Genomic DNA, 19672 nt, shown 5'->3' on the forward strand with positions numbered 1-19672 from the left:
TATTGCTCTTCTGTGTTGCAAGTCATGTAATCGTGTGATTTTGATACAGCATGGTGTGAAAGCTCAGCACTTTTTCACATTTTTCCTTTAAGAAACACTTGCATGTGTGCAGTCTTGCATGAGGTTTACATAAAGAAAATACCTGAATGCATCTGTACTACCAATTTTCAGATCAAGTTCTTTTGGGGGAAAAATACTTATTAAAATGATTGCATTTGCAGTATGGAATCAGAAGCATTGAATCATAGACTCATTGGGTTGGAAGGGACCTCTAAAGGTCATTTAGTCCAACCCCTTTGCAATGAGCAGAAACATGTTCAACCTGTTCCAATGTTTCAGCATCCTCATAATAAAAAATGTCTTCCTTATATCTAATCTGATTCTACCCTCTTTTTGGTTTAAAACCATTTTCCCCTGTCATATCAAAGTATTGCACTCGGCTTGTCTCTTGACATTTGAGATGGGTTTTTTTGTTTTGTATACTGATTTTATCGGTCTTCTGAACACTGAACCTCTGTTCAACAGTGGTGGCTTTTTTGGGTAAGCCTGGGTTGTCTTTCAATTAGATACTAAAGTGAGGCAGGATTGTGTGTATGGTTTCATGTGTATTGCTAACACTGTGTAAACTATTCAGATTGTGGATAGTTTTCCATTGTGCCATGAAACTTCTTGGGAAAATACATTTCTTTTTCATTAATTCCAGCTATAAATAAAGAAGTGGAGAAACAGAGATGGGTGTAATGTTTCCTGTTGTGATCTTTCAGACAGGATGGATGAATGAGTCATTCATTTAAGTAGCAGTGCTGATAATGAAGGCTTCAAGGAAGATATTAAATTCTGTCATTGTGATCTGCCTGTGCTCAGGCTCTGGATCCTGAAAGTGACACTCCCAGACTGTCCAGATCTGCTGCAACACAGCCTGCTCTGGCAGTTGCCTGCTGGTGCTTTGCCTGTTGACCCCTTTTACCATCAAAGCTTCTGAAATCCAGACTATTACTGTGCAAAGTGGAGAGTCTTGATGTCTCTGGGGGTGATGCTGAAATGCACACAGCCTCACTGCTGGGGAGAAGGCAGGGCTGTTGCTCTTGGGAAGGAAGTAGAGACTGATTGCCTTTTTAAAATAAATGCTTTATTTCTGTGTTTGTGTGTGGACTGCATGAGTTTTGGTGTGTTTTGCATGCTACTGATGCCATAGTACATGTGGTAGTTGCTTGTTTTCAGCTGATGTCTCCACTGCTCTTTTTCCCTCTCACAACTGAGTATCAGTTTCTGCCCTTGTCTGATCTACAATTTCAACCCCCTGTAACTTATGCCTCCCACTATTCCTCACAGAAAAATAATGAGTTCTACTGATTATTTTCCTTATTTCTTCCCACTCCCTCAGCACCAAGCCTCACTAGCCTTCCCACTCCCAGGAATGGGGAAATTAAAATGGCAACAAAATTAGTAATAATTCTGTGTAGACTCTTATTTGCTACTGTCAGTGCTCTACCATAACTCAGATTCCTGGGGAGAAGTGTTAAAATCCAAGCAGTTGCTGGCACCTTACATCTTGCTTCACAGGAATCTAATAACACACCCGTTTTTCAGTTGCATGGAGCTACTGAGGGGGAGGCTTAAATACAATTTCCTTATGACTATATTAGCAAAGAGGAGCCAAACCACATTCTTTGAAGAAACAAATGCTCTTTAGATCATTACTGCTTGCTGTTGTAAGCAAACAGAGTAAAACAAACCAAAAATTTATTAGCTTAGACAACCGATTTGCAGAATTAATTGCTTTTTAAGTATAGCATTAAACTGTTGCTTTTATATGTCTGATTGTCTAGAGAGCTTTTCTTTAGAACAGCAGTAAAAGGAGACCACACATTCATGCTGTATTTAAAACAATTTTCAGAACTTTGAATTGGTAACATCATGTCCATTTTGTTTCTATAATAAAATGTTTTTAGCAAGTATGGAATATTTCATCTAGCCCTGATTTCCAACTGAAACCAGGTATGACAGAAATTGTCATCCTAATGTGTTCTATCTGGTTAGCCATAATTTTGGGCAGTTTTTTGGTTGGTTGGGTTTTTTGTTTGTTTGTTAGGGGTTTTGGTTGTTTTTGTTTTGTTTTTGTTTGTTTGTTTTTGTATTTGCTAACTCTGACATTTCTAGGAAGAGGGCCAAAATGAATTTTTGGTAGTCTGTAAAAATCCATAAAAAGCCAGCAAGCATGGCTTTAGCATTAACTCATGGCATGCTAAACTCAGAGATGGCAGCCTAGTGCTGGAACAATTTTTCTCACCACTAGGATTTGCCTCCTGCCTGTTCTTTCATATCACTTAAATCTCTCACAGTGAAAGCCATTAACAACAAATGCTGCTTTACCCATGCTGCAAAACTTCCTGGTTCATCTCCAGTGGTTGTTGTGAACCGCAGTCTAGCTTTACAGCTGAGTTGGTCTCCAGGGACAGCCACCTTCCCCTTCCTGGGGGAATGTGAGGATATGGGGTTTCTGCATAACACCACTTTTCATGCTGACTGCTTTTAATACACTGGTTGCTAGTGCTCTGCTTCTCAGGGGCTGTAATCCTGCTTCTTTCTTGTAGACAAGTGGGTAGATTGCTAAAGATTGCCTGAATTCAGATCCAAGGTGAAATTCAGAAGGTGGAACCATGCACCATGATCCTGAGGGTGGTTTTATGCAAGTGAGTAAGAAGTAGGGTGGCCATAGCAGTGACAGAAAAATTGTTCTCAGACAAGAACTGGTAAAGCTGGTAAATTTTTGAAACATGGTGGTGCAGGAAATAGTGTTTCTTTCTGTTGGCTCCATGGTCTATAAGATTATATATTGCTTCATTCTTCAGCAAGGTGGATGCCTTGATTAATCTGAGCAGTCTTGCTATGGAAGTGGAGTCTGATTATGTATTATGGAAAATATATTGACTCTTTCTATAGATAGTTTTGATTTGGAAAGAAGTTATTTTGCTTTTAGAGGATAAGATAGCATTTCACTCTCTTCCTACCACTGTTTGACCAAGATATTGTGTTTAATTCTCTTTTAATGACACTTTTCTTCAAATTGGAAAAAAATTTTCTGAAACCACCTGGGTTTCCATTTGCTGGAACATCTTCTGCAGAATTACTCATCCTCATCCCTTTGGCATACCTTTGCAGTTTTGAGATTAATTCGCCTCATTTTATGAAGTGTCAATCACAGGCTCTCCTTACTTTGTTCTTTCTTTCAGCTGATCGTTTCACTTTCTGTTCTCTCTGTATTACCCACTTATTCTTCTGTGAGCTCTGCTGCTTACCTGCCTCCCTTGCCTGTTCCTCAGGGATGAGAGCAGATCTCATCGCTCTCTGCAACTACCCAAAAGGAGTTTGCAGCAAATTGGTCTCTTCTCCCAAGTAACAAGAAGGAGAACAAGAGGAACTGGCCTCAAGTTGCACCAAGTAAAGTTTTAGACAGGATATTAGGAAAAGTTTCTTCACTGAAAGGGTGTTCAGGCTGCCCAGGGAAGTGGTTGAGTCACCATCCCTGAAGGTATTTAAAAGACGTAAGGCTGTTGCGTTAAAGATATGTTTTAGTGGTGGCCTTGGCAGTGAATGGTTAATGGTTGGACTTGGTGTTCTTAGAGATCTTTTCCAACCTAAATGCTTCACTTGCAGACATCTTTGCTCTTCTTTCCTTCCATTTTGAATCTTAATTTCTCAGGGTGCTTGGAGCAATCCAAACTTATCCTTCAAGCTTTATTCTTCTATGTAAAGTGTTTTGCTTTTGTGTCCTGACTTCATGACAAAAAGTTTTCCATTCATCTCATCAAGGTATGCACTGTAAAAATCTTTTTAGCCAGATTTACAAGTTTTGGGTATATCTGGCTTTTACTCTTGTATGATTTCATTACTGATACAAATTAAGCCTTTGTTCTTATCTCTGCAATTAGTCTGGAAATACTTTCTTTGGTGGAACTTAGATTGCATGTCTTACACATACATTTTCCAAAGCATCCTTACCATATGTAAGAGGTTGTTTTAATGGTCTTCTCATCATGTCCCATCTTCTGCTGCCTCTGAAACCATTCAGATAATTTTTTCTGCTTGTACCTTTAAATGTAAAAGCACTGAAAAATAAAGAAATAGCTCCCAGGAACTTCTTCCACTATTAAATAGACATCTCCATTGTGTTTCTACTTTGTTCACTTTCATTGCTTTAACAGTGAGCTTAAGTTAAGGTTAAAAATGTACTGAAATTACCTTTTATAGGGTTTATTTCAAAAATGTGATTTACATGAAAGGTTAACCCTTGCTAACCCTAACCCCAACCCTTTCATTCCTCTCCCCTGGAATAACTTGTTCTAAAGTTGTCAAGAACTGTTCCTAAATAGCTGGAGGGGGTAGGGAGTTCCATTTGCCTTTAGATTTCTGTCATAGTGACTGCTGTCTCTGGGAACACTATGTTCTCCGTACATTCATTAGTGGGAAATAGGCAGATTTAGTTTACAGTTTACTGGACGTGTTTAGAAAAACCACTTTGGGAGAGAAAAGGTACACAAATTGCTACAGGAGGTAGCTTTGATGAATTCTTTCTCTATGCAGAAAGATAAAAACCTTCAAGGTTCACTGGATAGGCCCAGATTTCTTTGCTCAATTCTTTGGCTTGGCAGATACTTTTTTGCTAGATTATTACAGTGAATATTACTTTTTCCTTGAAAAGATTGCTTTTTTCTTTCCTAGCCAGCAATCTCATTTCTGATGAAGTTTTAAATATTTAATAGAGCAATTGGTCTGTAGAAAGAACTATTTGCATTGTCTTTGTATTCTTTCATGATGACTGAGGAAATTGACAAAGCAGTACTTTGTGTAGTATCTATACTTACTTCCAAAACAGAAGAGGATAAATGTTTTCAATTTAGCATAGAATTCCCTACAGTACTTATCAGGCTTTACAGTCTTAACATTTTTAATCAGTTGTAAAAGATCATCTTACTCTCTGATTTATATAATAGAACTTAGTGTTTCTATTTTTGCTTCATTTGACTTCAGAATGTTTCCAATGCTATAAAAAAATTGGCATTTTGTTAATTGTACTTTCATCTTTAATTTTTCCATGTATCAATGTTGATAACAGTATCGCTTTTTAAACAGTGACTTTTAAAGACAGAAATGATTAGTCATAAACCAGAAGAGATACAATATTTAATATCATGCCTATGACTGAAATATTCTTCAACATCTTGTTGACTAAAGTTTTCAAGGGACTAATGACAGGTCATGGGTTTTGAATTCTCCAGCTGCTGGAGGGCTCTTAATGTTTTCTGGGGAACACTGGGAACTCTTCTTTCTTTCTCTTCCCTCTTGAGAGAAACTATGGGAGGAATTGAGAGTTATATGAAACTTCCCTGGCACTCCCAGAAGTTCTTCTTGTGTGGTTTTCTAACAGTCTCTGCACTAATGGGAAAAATACTTTCTTGTTCCCTGGTTTCCACTCAGTTTCAAGCACCTCTTTTGCACATTGATGGTGTTTCCTCCTATCCTGTCCAGTACCTGACACTGGCCAAGAGCTGAGGTTCTTCCAGACATCTCTGTTTCCAATGGGCTGCCCCACTGAGAACAGACACAGACAAGTTGGTGGCAGAGTGTGTCAGGACTGAAAGCAGGTGGTAGAGAAGAGCCAGGTTGGCTCTACAACAAGATTGCTGAATTTTGCATCTACAACTTAAACACACAGGTGAATCTGTTAATTGTGGCTGACCAGCAAAATAAAGGTCAGTTCCAGCCAAGACAGAAATTTTGGCAGGAGCACATCTTCTTTACTAGTGATCCTTCTAGAAGTTTTGGGGCTAATTCACACTGTAAACCTGATTGTTTGCTCTCAGAATTAGCAAGGCTGAGTACAGGAGGCTGAGTACAAATACACCTGGCTCTAATTATACTTATCCAACTCAGTCTTACGAGTGTCCTTGCCTGCTCATGAGGCTCTGTCTTGACAGATGAGCAGAAAGGGAATTACTTTCAAGGACTTCAAACAAGTACACACCTGTAGAGTGATACATAATGTGCCTGGCTGGTCCTTTGAGAACCTTTGGGTCACTGGTTTGTCATTGCTATGCACTCTTCTTGAAATCTGCAAACCCAGGGTTGCTTGCAATGAAGAATTTACTACTAATACTTCAAATCATAGAGTGGGGAAATGAAGGGTTGTGTAGTTTTCTGAAGATAAACTTTGCATTTTAAAAGCTGTCACTCCTTCATTCAAACTCCTTCAAAAGCTGTTATTTCTTCATTCCACATTGGATACTTTTCCACAGAGCCAGCCTTTTTGGGTGCTGGGAAAAAGCATTATTTCACAGATGTCATTAAATTTGGGGCGAAGATTTAAAAAGCCATAAGGCAGTGTCTCTACAACAGATTAGAGGGCCTTGTAACAAGAGGCTAGTGCACAATCTGGCCAGTTGGCAGCAAAAAAGGCAAAATTTGCTTAAGAGTCAGGGTAAGAGCATTTTAGCTTGGAACAACTCAGTAGATGATGCAGTTGCTAGGAAATGTCTTTCATTTCTGGAAAAAGTCTTGAGGTGAAAGCTAATCAATAAGGTAGATACAGTGTGATGTCATTTGTTGCCATGGTTTCTGAACTTAGGAGTCTCTTATCTGCAAAAAGTATTGATGGTTGCTATGCAGTTGAATATTTTCATATTGTTGTTTTACCGTTATTAAGCACTTTAATCTTCGCTAAAGCTTCATAGAGCAGACCACTTAGGAGTTTAAATGTTTTAATAGATAGGCTTCTATTACAACCCTAAAATATCTTGAATTTTGCTATCTAACAAACAACAGGCTTCAGCAGGAAGTGAACAAGGTTAACATTTTGGTGATTAAATTTCCACAGAGCAGTTGACATTTTCTAGTAAGTTAATCTGCAAATTAAATAACTCTGTGGAATTAGTGCTATGACTCTTTATATGGCAGATCATGTAGAAAAAGGGGTAAGCAGTCAGTCCTCTGGATGATAATGTATGAAGCTCTAAATAACTGAAAAGCCATCACGGCTTCATGAACAAAGGCCTTATGTTTCATGTATCTTTCACTATGGGATTGTACCTCTTTATTATGTTTAGCTTTTGTTAGACAATATTTTGTAGCAGTTTATGCTAAGCATCAGGCAGCTGAATAGGCTGAAAAGGAAGTGAGACTTATTTTTCCTGATGTCAAGGTGAAGAGAAAGTATTGTCAGGTCAGATCCTTTAAATCAAACATAATTTCATTTTTAATGTTCTATGGAGATGTTAGTTTTAGTAGAATGCTTTGTATCATTTGCTTTAGTGGCATCTCTTTGCAGTATTTTTTCTTCATAGTTTGAGCTTTTGAAAGCATTTGGGGAGGAAAGAATGAAAAAGAGTTGAGCAGAGGAAGGGAATGTAAAAATCAGATGATGCCTTGCTGAATTCTAGTGTTTGTACATCTTCAGAATGAAATTTGCCATGCTGTCTATTTTTCTCTTTTTCCCCAATGTATTCCTTCTCCTCCCTTTCAATTTCCACTGCTCTCTACCTTAACAACACATTTCTTTAGAAAGTGTTTTGCCACCTTCTTTCTTGTCTTCTTCACACATCTCTCCTCTGTGTGGTGACTTTGACTATCACCTTTCTTTCGAACAGAGGAGTAATTGCTTCCCTAGTCCTACTTGTCCCCTTAATATAGGGAGTGAACTGTCAAGGATGCACCCCCAGTGGGAGAACCTGAGGAAGATGTCATGGGGAAAAGTGATGTCTATGGCTAGAATCCTGCTCCTGCAAAGTGGGCAGGGGTGTTCTGGATGACTTCTCTCCTGGAACTCCTCTAGAAATTCCCTGTTGGCTGTGCAGAAATACAAAAAGAGCTTTCAAGTGCATCCTCAAAGCAGGGCTACTTAGAGCAGGCAGATGGAGGAGACATGTCAGCTTGATGATGATAGCAGATGTCAAGCTAACAGTCTGAAAAGGAAGCTAGCAGTGCAGCAGTACCTCTTACCAAAATTTTTAAAGACAAGGAGGGGAAAAAACGAAAAACCAAAAGTAGAATAAAAAGAAAGGCAGCATGGAAAAGGATATACAAATCAGTATTGCTGACTGGCAGGAGCTCTGAAAGACTATCTGATGCTAAATCTGTAAAGTGGTGCTGTTGAGTGGAATTATCTAAAGAAGTGTTTTGCTATTAAGCTGTCACAAAGAAAAAAGCATTTACTTCAGGTGCCAGATGCCAACTGTGCAATCAGACTTCCAGTCATACATCCTGTGTGTTCTAAAGCTGGGGGACAAGTCTCAGCCGTTTGAAGTTGCTCTTGCATGACACTTCCTTTTACAGTACTGGATTTCAGTTGCTTGCACTGTTGTGAAAGTTGCATTGTTTGGGATAGCATACTTTTATTTCTTGAGATCTTTTTATCTTAGGGTTATTTGGGTTTTTTTGTGTTTTGAGGTTTTATACCCTTAAGGACAAATTAAACTGTCAGACATTTTTTGGTGCTCTTTCACATCCTAAAGCAATTCAATTTTTAATAAACTAAAAGAAACATACTTTATCTATCTAAGAAAATATGCCCATGATACCTATTATATAAGGGAAATCTTGTACTTTGTATAGTGAACAACTTGATAAAACACACAGTAGTGGGAAGTCTCGGGCAGCTTTAACAAAAGACTTTCTTCATTTGTGAACTTCTGCTGTTTTTCTTAGGCCAGATATTTGCGTACATTTATATCCATTTCTTTCAGACCTGTTCATAGTGCTGAATGTAGTAGCTGATGCAGTTATTGAAGCTGAGAGGTGACCAGTAAGACTAAGAAAAATACAGATATTTAACCCAATTTTATATGTCAGCTACTGTTCATGTATTTAAATAAAAATCTCACAATTTGATGCTAAAAGTTTACTTTAGTGCACAAAATTCTTGGAAAAAATAAAAAGAGCAGAAAATTCTAAAGTTTGGAAGTTACTTTAGATTTATTAAAGCCATTTTCATTTCATTTTATGTCGGTATGATTCAGCTAAGCCCTTCTCTGGAGCTCTTATATCTTTACTTGAGGTCTTGGGTCAGTCATGCTGCAAATAATCTTTTTATGAGTAGACTTAAGGAATGTTTACTTTCTGTACACTGATTTAGAAAGAGAACACTAGTTCTCAATCCAAACCCAAACAAATAGTTGTTCTTGTTATAACTGCTATATGTTTTTTCTTATGTATGAGGAGATAAATGCATAAATTTATTTTTCATAATGCATTGCAGAAAAAAAATAAGCTTGTTGCTTGAATGTTTTGTGGAAAACCCAATTGTCACCCAATTTTCAAATTATCTCCACAAAAACCAAATCCTGCACACCAAGCCACTAACAGTCTAGTAGAGAAATCCTGTGCAAAAAAAGAAATCCTTTTTGGTTCTTCTGTCTTGTACTGATACAAGTTCAGAAAGCTTTTTCAGAAGAGGAAATTTTTTCCCATCATAGCTGCAGGTACATGTTCGTATCTTGCTTGCCTGAAGTCCTTATAGGAAACTAATCCCCAGATTTTCATGATTTGGGTGAGATCAGTTAGATATTCATGCATTTAAAGAGGTTCTAAGGATACTTTTGTACGTACTCAAGATGCTTCCAAATGTTCCCTTTTTGTGACACCTTATAAATCACCCAACGAACCAGATCCAAGAACTCCCAGCATTTTAAAACCCAAGGCAGAATTATTTTTTCTCTAGTCAGTACTATTTTTTTTAAAGCTTTTCTAGAATAGAATTAATTCTGGGCAATTTGTGGAATAGGACATACAAAACACACAGTGCATGGCCACTAAGAACTCTGTAGTTGTTTCCTGCTTGAGTCTAAATTTCTTCACATTGATCAAGCTCAGCTGGAGTGTGCTGCTCTGAACACCTCAGACTGAGCAAGGCACCACCCTATTTTTGGCAAGTGTTACATTTTTTTTCCAATTTTGTGGTACTGTTTGTCCCTTTTGTTGGTCTTTTATTCCCTCCACTACTCAATCAGTGGATTTTCTTTTGCCTTACTTGAATCTGCTACCTGCTATTACTTCCTTCAGTCACATCTGCTTCCCCTCACCCTTTATGTCCACTGAAACTTTGTGATCTTCTGTACAAATCTTTCCATCCCCCTTCTCTGATTTGCCATTTCTGAACATTGTTTTAGATCTTCTTGCTCACATCCAGCATGAAATGAGTTCTGTTGGCAGAAAGACACAGCAGCTTTATTGAATGTGCTCAAGTTTTCTGAGATTATGTGATAAAAAAGAAATTGCAATTTCTGATGTGTAATGCTTTCAGATGTTAAGCCTGGGACAGCCATGGGTCAGAAAAGTCCTTACTAAAGGCAGATTCCCTCCTATTTATCAGTAGCCTGAAACAACATTTTTTTGATCTGCCAAATGATCCTGACTTGCTTTTACCACTGTCTCAGTGCAATTTGGCGCTGTCTTCCCTTACACAAAAAAGCAAAAACAAAAGGAAGGCTTTATTTTATTTAAAAGATAACAATTCATCATCCTGCACAGAAAAATCCTTTATGTTATAGAATTACAGGTGGGGAAAGAGAATGAACTATATGTTATTATATTCAGTGTTTATTTTTACATTGAAATCTGTTACTATCTCTTCCTTTGCTGACAAAAACAGGGTAAAAATGCTTTATTAAAAATATGTATATACTTCTATCAGAGATTTTTAAAATTACCTCTACAAAGGAAATTTTCAGTCAGTCTTTATAGGCAACTGGAAATTTGTTTGAATGCAAGCAGCTAATTGTCACAGTAATTTGCATGGGAACAGGGTAAAGTAAATCTAGAAATTGTTTAGTTATGTTTTTATAAATGTTGGACATGAGGAATGAAAAAATTCTATAGTAAATGGGAAATAAAATCAAAAGCTAAAAGCTTACAGCACTTTTCTTTAGAATTCTAGAGTCAGTTATCTAATGAACATCTGTTTTGATGAGATGTGGCACTTTAATTCCCTTTAAAAACAAAAAAACCCTAAACCTAAGCTGATCTTTTGTCACTCTTCAAGCACTAACAATTATTAGTGATAAGTTAATACTCCTATTGACATCAATGGGAGGAAGAACTGTGAGGAAATATTAAGACTGTAGGCAAATAAATGTCTTGTATAATTATTCTATTCTTAGCATCTTGCATTGCAGTAAGTAGCTTAAGCATTTCAATGCTAATAGCTCATATAACTTCTATCATAAAGCTTCCTTCATCTGAAGCTGTCTGATAATGACATTTACCCTCTGTGTTTAGTGAGGAAAAGTGGAAGCCACTTTCTGTTAAATGTCTGAGGTCAACTGGTTTCTTTTTACTCATTAAGTGTAGCTCTTGCACAGATGGGTGAGAAGGTGCAGAACATTATAGTCATCCAATGTTTAATTGTTTCTATATGCCTTGGAATTTAAAGAAAATTTAGGATGTATGGCAGTAGCTTTCCCTGTATAATCAGGTTGCTATGGTAAACCTATTATTCTATACAAAGAAGGAGTGTGTTTAGTAAAGTGCTGATCCCTTTTCAGTAGAATGTGAGCTTCAAGTTACTTTCAAATGATTGAATTTGTTTGGTAAGTATTTTATCACAATAGCTAAGAGAAGAAGATCACAGAATAAGGTGTGGCTTCTTGTATTCAGCAGAAGATACATACTATATAGTTAGCTGTTCAGAAGCAATAGGACTTTAATTATTTTTTAAATTATCTCCTTAGAGTGAGCCCAGTTTACATAATCTAACCAAAATCTCACTACTTGTGGAGGCAGAATATTTTTATAGCCAGTACAAAGTGGCAGTTATTTAGTGACACCATTAAATTAATTCCCCATGCTGATCTTGTAACATTTGTAAAAGCATAGGAACTAATAATTTGAGTGTCAATTTCAGCAGCAGTGTAATAAACTACTGTAATTGTATTTTTGGGTATTTAAAAATAAAGAAAGAGATCAAAGAAATCCTTTTCTAGAGTACTTGCTGACTGAAGCTTCTGTCTATTTTCAAGACACTTTCAATTCTGCTGAGGTCTGCAGTTGGATGATCTAAACCATATTTAGGTGGAATTTAGGTGAGAGTCAGGCAAAAAAAAAAAAAAAAAAAAAAAAAAAGTGAGGCACAGACTGAGAAAGTAGGGCCTAAATTCCCTTTGATCCTGTATCTCTTACATGACAAAAATGTGCTCTGTCTAGGGATGGGCTTCCCTCCATTTTTATGCTGGTGAGACTGTTGCACATCAACTAAAATGAATAAATATTACTTGCAGCAGGGACTGAGAGGAGCCTGTTCCCGTTGCAGCGCAAGGGACCAGCCACTGGACTCTGACTTCTTCAATTAAGCATTACAGAAGATAATGCTTAGTTACAGAACATGCAGGATCCTTATTACAGGACCTTCCTTTGCTCATTCCTCTCAAGGATTTTCCATCTCTAAAGACTCCTCTAGTCAAAGCAGTTTGTTTGAAATTATTTTACCATCTTCAGGCATCCTTATTATAGCAAAAACTGGCTAGGAGACCACTGCTGAAGATTCTTCTTTTGTTTATACCACAGTCTCCACAACAGATGGGTCCTGTTCATCAGGTTTCTCTCAGCCTACGGGTTCCTGATAGTTCCTTGGGGCAGGCTGATGTGACATCTTGGCAAAAGTGATCGGGTTGCCTAAGGTGAATGCATAAAAAGAGACAAATTAGACTCAATAAAATTCTCTGTATATTTAAGCACTAAGGATTTTTCTTTTCCAGCTTCTAATGTGGCTGTCCTTGACAAATAATTATAGCTTAGAGAATGCAGGCCAATAACATAATATTTTCTGTAGACAGTCATATCTTAAATTTTGACATGATTACTAAGCACAACTCTGTTTCATGGTGCAGTAGATGCACTTCCAATAAAAAGTTTCTTTCTGAAAAAAGTATCCTCATATAATTGACAATGAAGCATAGTTTTAAACTATGCGTATAATAAAGCTATTAAGAAGTATTTACTCTAATTCTCTTTATCAGTATGTCTTTTCTAAAATTCTTGCACTTTATGTCCTTCTAGATTGAATCTTGGTGCATAAAATGTCAGCTCAGAAGTGCAATGTATGTTGAGGCTTGGGAAGATGAAGAGTATAGAAGTTCTAAAATGAGCTTAGAAGTTTTTTTCCAAAACTAAAAAGATCTCTCCCTATTCCAACTTAACTAGAGTGTTTTCTTTAAAAAACAAAACAAAAAAAAAAAAAAAAAAAAAAAAACCCCAAAGCCCCACAAACAAATACAACAAATTAAGGATAGAAGTTGGGAAAAGAAGGAAAAGAAGTAATCATTTGTCAGTACCTTACCCTAAAGGGTTTTATTCTCATGACACCTACAGTTAGAAAACCTTTAACGAGGTTTTCATTAAAAGTCCTTTCCTGTTCAATAAAATATTTCTGCAAATGCTGGAAAAATTAGTGCAGTGTGTTGTGAACTGTCTGGTTGCATAATGAAAGGCTGCACCTGGAGGATATTATTTTACTTTCCAGCAATACTGTAAATTCGGGGGTTGCATTCAGTAGAGCGGTGACCAGGCCCAAGCTGAGTTTCACTGATGCTGTGGCTAAATTAAATTAATAAGGGCAGGTTTTCTACATATTAGTCCATGTCTCTGGTGGCCATTTTTTACACACAATATCCCTTCCCAAGCCCATCAAATGTGTGAGTTCGGTCCATGGTTTGGGCCATATTTAGAATGTTCTTTCATCAGCATTGCATAAAATAATTTAAAAACATACAGAGGCAAACTCTTAGAAGTTAGGGCTCATTACCTGAATTAAGTTTGTGTCAGATATGTGCAGTGGAGGACTGTCCTGGATATTAATTTTTCCACATCTGGCTATTTAGTACTCACTGCTCTTAGGGTTTCGGAGTGAAGATCTGTGGGAGCTTGGATAAATATGTTGTCCCTTTAAGCTCTGGGGAGCTCTCCTGTAAATAGATTGATGGAAGAGGAGACTGTGACAGAGGTTGTGCTTATTTCTTCAGATCTAGACAAGAAAAATTACAGGGATTTTGCTTTCAAAAAGCTTGACAGAGTATTTTTAGAATTATTTTTCTACATAAATAGAGAGTATCTTAGCTCTGTGCATAGACTATTTAATTCTGATCACATTTATCTTGGTGTTTTGGAGATATGTGCTAAATATTTTAGATCAATTATAGAGGTTAATTATGCAGATAAGCATGGACTGGCTCAGTTATGCTAAGTTCAGATATGAAAAACATGCAATGCCAGTGATTGCTTATTGTTGCTGTTTCCACTAAGATTATAACAGTGATAATACTTTCCATCTGGTTGCCATGGAGGAGGAGTAGTTTTGTTTTGCTATGTATTTGTTTGTTTGGTTGTTTTTTAATTGTGTTTATGTGCTATACTTCAATCAATGGAGTGTGACTTGTACTTTGTTTTTGGTGTAAGGATGCAGCATAAACTTGGGGTTTATTCAATTTATATTACTTTACAGAAATCATGACTCTAACAATTATTTATTCTTACAGGGAGATGTGAATGTGGCCAGTGCACTTGTTTCCCTCCAGGAGACAACAGAGTTCATGGCAAAAACTGTGAATGTGATGATCGACAGTGTGAAAATGCAGATGGTGATGTCTGTGGGGGTATGTGTTCACTTAATATCACATAACATAGCAGAATTTCACAGCATAACAGAACTAAATCTTGACAGTATATAGCTTTCTGTTCCCTTTGATTTTATAGTGTAATGTCAGTATAGACTATTTACATCATTGATTGATAATAAGATGGCAGTTTTTTGTTAGAAACAAGCACTAAAAGTATTGAACATGTTAGAGAATATTTATTTTAAGACTTCAGGAATGCTAACACATAAATGGAAATGCTGTAGTCTATCCTAAGTTCCATCAGTATTCATTAAAGAATACAGAAACTTAAACAAAACCCTAAAACATTAGGTAACCTTACATTGTGTTTAGTTGTGATGCTTTATTGAGGGTGTTGTAATAAACCTAAAGGTACTAATGACCAGCAAAACCTTTAAATATTTTGTATTCACTGACAGTTTTCTAAAAAAATAGCAAAATATGTTATGAAAGAATGTAAAATACTTGAGAGACAGTGTCATAATAATTGTAGATTTATTGCAGATGGTTTATTTTAGTGTTGACAGTGAAAACCTTACATTGTGTTATTTCAGTAAAGTATATTGGGGTTTAGCAGTATTTCAAGGTAGTTTTGGATATGTTAGTGCATGCATACCACATGGTATTTTATAAGCAGGAAAATCATGTTTATCATTAATGATCTCTTTCTGGTTTTTATGTGCTTCATCTTTAAAATGGCTCTTTGATTCTAAATACTAACAAAGTTGTTGGTGTGAACAATGGCACGTTGTATTGTATTCCTTATTTCTATGTAGGAAAAAGAATGTATTGCTTCATAATCCTCATGTACATAAAAAATTCTGTCTTCCCTGAAATAGGGAATATTTTTTCAAGGTGTCTGCCATGCAGAATATAGATATATAGAAAATTTTGGTTTGAATGTCTAACCAGCCTTAAAAATAGTTTACAGCATTCAGAGTAATTCAATAATAAGAGTAGGTAGAAAAAAAAATAATTGAAATTTAATTTTGTGTAAAGGACATAAAAAACACTGAAAAGCACTGAAAATCTGTTTCATATTTATTAGAAATTGAATAGTTGGGACATAAAATTCATCATCACCCATGCTAAAAAAAATTATTTTCTGTTTATATCACTCATGTTTTACATTACTACATCTCCCTCTCTTTCTTTTGGTTTTGTCTGTGCTTCCATCTCAGCCTGAACTTCCTGAAATGTCTTGTTGAACTGCTTATTCTTTCATCTTTTCTTGTCCTCTTTTCATTGTTATTTTTCTACCACTGTTGCTGCCTAGGCAATCATAGTAATGACATAAGCCCTTGCTAGTAAATCTGTCTTCAGAGCAATATAAGCTGGACTGTGTGGGGTCTGACAGTGAGCACTGAGTGCCTGTAAGCACAAAGAAGGAAGACCAGTGTTTTCAGATTAAATGCATGCTGAAATGAGAAATGTGAATGACAACCTAAATGATTTGAATAAGAATTGTTACTGGCCTTCTCCAGCCAGCAGAGACTGATTAATAGCTTGCTTTCCAGACCAGCTGTCCATGCAACGATAGAAAGACACGAGGTGAAAGCTATGATAAATTAGGGTACAACTGAATGAGATCCCATGGCCATGTTTCTGCATGATTGTAGTGAGTCATTCGCTTAAAAATTCAGCTGTCCATCAATGCAGTACCAAGAATAGAGACTTAATGTCTCCACAAAGACAGAGTTTGCAGGAGGACTCAGCATAGATTTCACAGCACTCTGCTATTAGAAATTGATTCATATAATTATGGAATCACAGAACAGTTTGGGTTGAAGGACATCTTTAAAGATCATCTGGTCCAACCACCCCTGACATGGGCGGGGAACCTTTCACTAAGACCAGGCTGCTCAGAGCCCCATCCAGCCTGGCCTTGAACATTTTCTGAGGTGGGGAATCCACAGCTCTTGGCAACTTGTTACAAGTCTCAACACCCTAATCATAAAAACCTCTCTTCCTTATGTCCCAGCTAAACCAATTTTCTTTCAGTTTAAAACCATTACCCCTTGTTCTGTCACTACAGACCTTGGTAAAGAAATCTCTCTCGGTCTTTCTTATACTCCCCCTTATAATATTGAAAGGTCACAGTAAGGTCTTGCCAGAGCCTTCTCTTCTCCAGACTAAACAATCTCAATGCTCTCAGCCATTCCTCATAAGAGGAATGATCCTCTCATAATTTCTGGGGATAGTCTCTGGACCTGCTCCAACAGTTTAATGTCTTTCTTGTACTAGGGACTGCAGAGCTGGACACAGTACTCCAGGTGGGGTTTCACCAGAGTGGAGTGGAGGGGGAGACTCACCTTCCTGGACCTACTTTTCAGGTCATTCCTTCGTGTTCCTTTTTCTGTGCCTCTGTACATAGACTTAATATGCTAAGACTGGAGAAGGTGCCTCATGCAGCCTTTTTGAGATAGTTATGTTCTACCTAATGGCCCTTCCCTACTGTTCAGGTTTTTTGATTATGTAAGATTTTCCCAGGTGTACTTCAGCGTTGATCCACAGAAGTATTTAACATCACATTTCCTTTGGCTTTGCTTGGTTCTTTGAGTCTTTCATGTGCAAGTTAAGTAGTTTTGGTTCCCACATGACCAGAAAATCACGTTTGCCAGCACAAGTCCTTGGCAATGCTGTGTTGCTTTTTTACACCAGGTTTGCTCATATTCGCTCATCCTGTAACCTGGTGAGACATACTTCTCTCTGCCCTCTGAGGTTATGGCTGTGCTGCCTGCTGCAGATGCATCCTAAGCTTTCAGGTGGTATTTGTTTCCTTTCTGTGTCCAGTCATGTTTTACAGTGATTTCATCATTGGCTACTCCATTTCACTGGGCCAGCTGTTGTCCATTAGAGTTTTTTTCTCTTTCAGGACTGAGGGCAGGCAGACTTGTAACAGGTAACTCATAACAAGACTCTACGTATTTCTATGGATGTACCCATTTTGTATTACATCAATATATCATTCTGTGCTTCAAATAGTGGGCCATCAACAAGAACATTAGCTTTGATAAGGCCTTTTAATGTTTATTCATAAATGTTTTCACTGTCTTTAACACTGAGAAACAACTAAGACCGGTCACTCCAGTAAACCTGTTCTTTGTCACTCATGGCAGTGGAATACTTTAAGTCTGATATCTTTATTTTCAAGTGAGCAATTCCACTTTGATCACTTTTTAACTAATTGTTTTGGCCAGAGCACATACAAATACAATCCTCACCAAAATGCTGTCCTAACACTGTAGGGAATCTAGTTGTGCCATACCACATCAAACAGTAAATGCAGATTATCTTTTTTGTTTGCCTTTTGGCATTAGTTATTATTAGTTTGAATTTCTGATTATACTAAAAAGGCTTCTGGAAGCTGGAGGAGTTGACTTATTCTTGGAGCAAATGCTGAGATAATCTTTATTTCCCTCCTTACTCAGATTTGCCTTCACACCTCTCTCTTCTCTAAGTGTAAAAAAACAGCGCAGGAAAAACTCTGCTTGAGATTTTATGGGCGAGGAAGTTAGTATTTTTTTAGGAAATCCACAAGTAAATTAATTTTCACCACTTAGACACATCTTTTGTTGATTTCATCTTCTTACATTCTCATGCCCAACTACAAACATCAAAGTGTCTGCATATAATAGTTTGGTTAGGATTCCTTGTGTTGCACACAGAACATGGACAAGAGATGCCACCCATCAAGTCTTCAGTAGGTCTTTTTATTTCTTCTTGACTGACAATAACAAACTGGTCTTTAAATACATCTTTTATATATTTAGGACCCAAAAGTTAGGGTGATCCTTTTGACTCACAACTTTTTTTTACTTTTATCTCTGTAAACTTGAATCAAGTCTGGTACCTTTTGTCTGTGCTTCTAGATTTTTGACATCTTTAGTTCTTGACATTCTTTTTTTCTGACATTCTGTTCTTGTTGGGATTATGAAGAAAATAATGACAAAAGTTATTTTCTGTGTCTGCATTGACATCTTTTGTTGTTGAGCACACACACTTCTGTCAACAAGTCATTATGACATTCATCATATTGTCATTTTATAAGAGTAAAGACCTATTGATTTTGATGAAATAATGCATTCCTTAGTGAATGTGTTGTTTATCAGTGCAGGTCATGCATTTGACCTCATTCTGGGATTTCTTCTGGTGCTTACTTACACATTTTCATCCATGCATCATTTGCACCGATATTAAGATTTCCAATGTTATTCTCTATGAATTGCCAGAAAACAGGGAAAATCTGGAGTTTATAAGGTATACATATACCTTAATCCACATTTCCCAGCTTTCCAATGATTTAAACTTTTAAAAATGAGACAGAAACTTCCATATCACATTCTTATAGTGATGGATTCGAGGATTGCACAGTCATCACCAGGATGTATAATGGTAAAGCTCCCTCTCAAAAGTCTGGTATAAGTTGCCCCTAATTGCCATGTTCCTTTGAATATTAAATTTTCATTACTATCCAGTCAGGCTAAATAATTGGATTCAGAGGAAGTACTGCCTTTTTTTTGTTTTTTTTTTTTGGTTTTTTGTTTGTTGTTTTTTTTTTTTGTTTTTTTTTTTTTTTTTGTTTTTTTTTTTTTTTTTGGTTGTTTGTTTTTTTTTTTTTTTGGTTGTTTTTTTGGTTTTTTTTTTAATATAAGATATACAACAGGAAATGTAAAATCTTTCTTTTTATCAAAGTTCCAGGTCCATGCTGCAGAAATCACGAATGACATTTATTTTTGTCATCTGTTCAGTGAAGCAGAAGCATGATATTTTCAGATAACATGTCCTTGTAGGGACCAATAAGACCATAACCATAGAAATGAGAGAGCTATGATTAATTATATGCTTCATTAGGCAAAGCTACGTATGGTACAGTTGCTGTCAGACAATTTTCTCATTTCTTGCACTAATGTTGATCCACAGAAACAGAAGTATATAAGACATTTGTGAAACTCTCTAATATATGTAAAAAACAAATTAGGGAAGGCAAATAATACCTGTCAGTCTCCAAACAAAGGCAAGTTTTGTCACTG

At 36.7% G+C, this 19672-nt stretch overlaps 1 protein-coding gene across 3 annotated transcripts in view; it reads left to right on the forward strand.

The window, feature by feature from the left end:
* ITGBL1 (integrin subunit beta like 1) overlaps positions 1–19672 on the forward strand; it is a 127201-nt gene that overhangs the window by 94596 nt on the left and 12933 nt on the right. For all 3 annotated transcript variants that reach the window (XM_068182546.1, XM_068182547.1, XM_068182548.1), the window contains one exon: positions 14520–14636. In XM_068182546.1, coding sequence (XP_068038647.1) covers positions 14520–14636 — 117 coding nt within the window. The remainder of the gene's footprint in view (positions 1–14519; positions 14637–19672) is intronic.

The sequence above is a fragment of the Anomalospiza imberbis genome, chromosome 2 (assembly GCF_031753505.1).
Source record: "Anomalospiza imberbis isolate Cuckoo-Finch-1a 21T00152 chromosome 2, ASM3175350v1, whole genome shotgun sequence".
Classification (NCBI taxonomy): Eukaryota; Metazoa; Chordata; class Aves; order Passeriformes; family Viduidae; genus Anomalospiza; species Anomalospiza imberbis.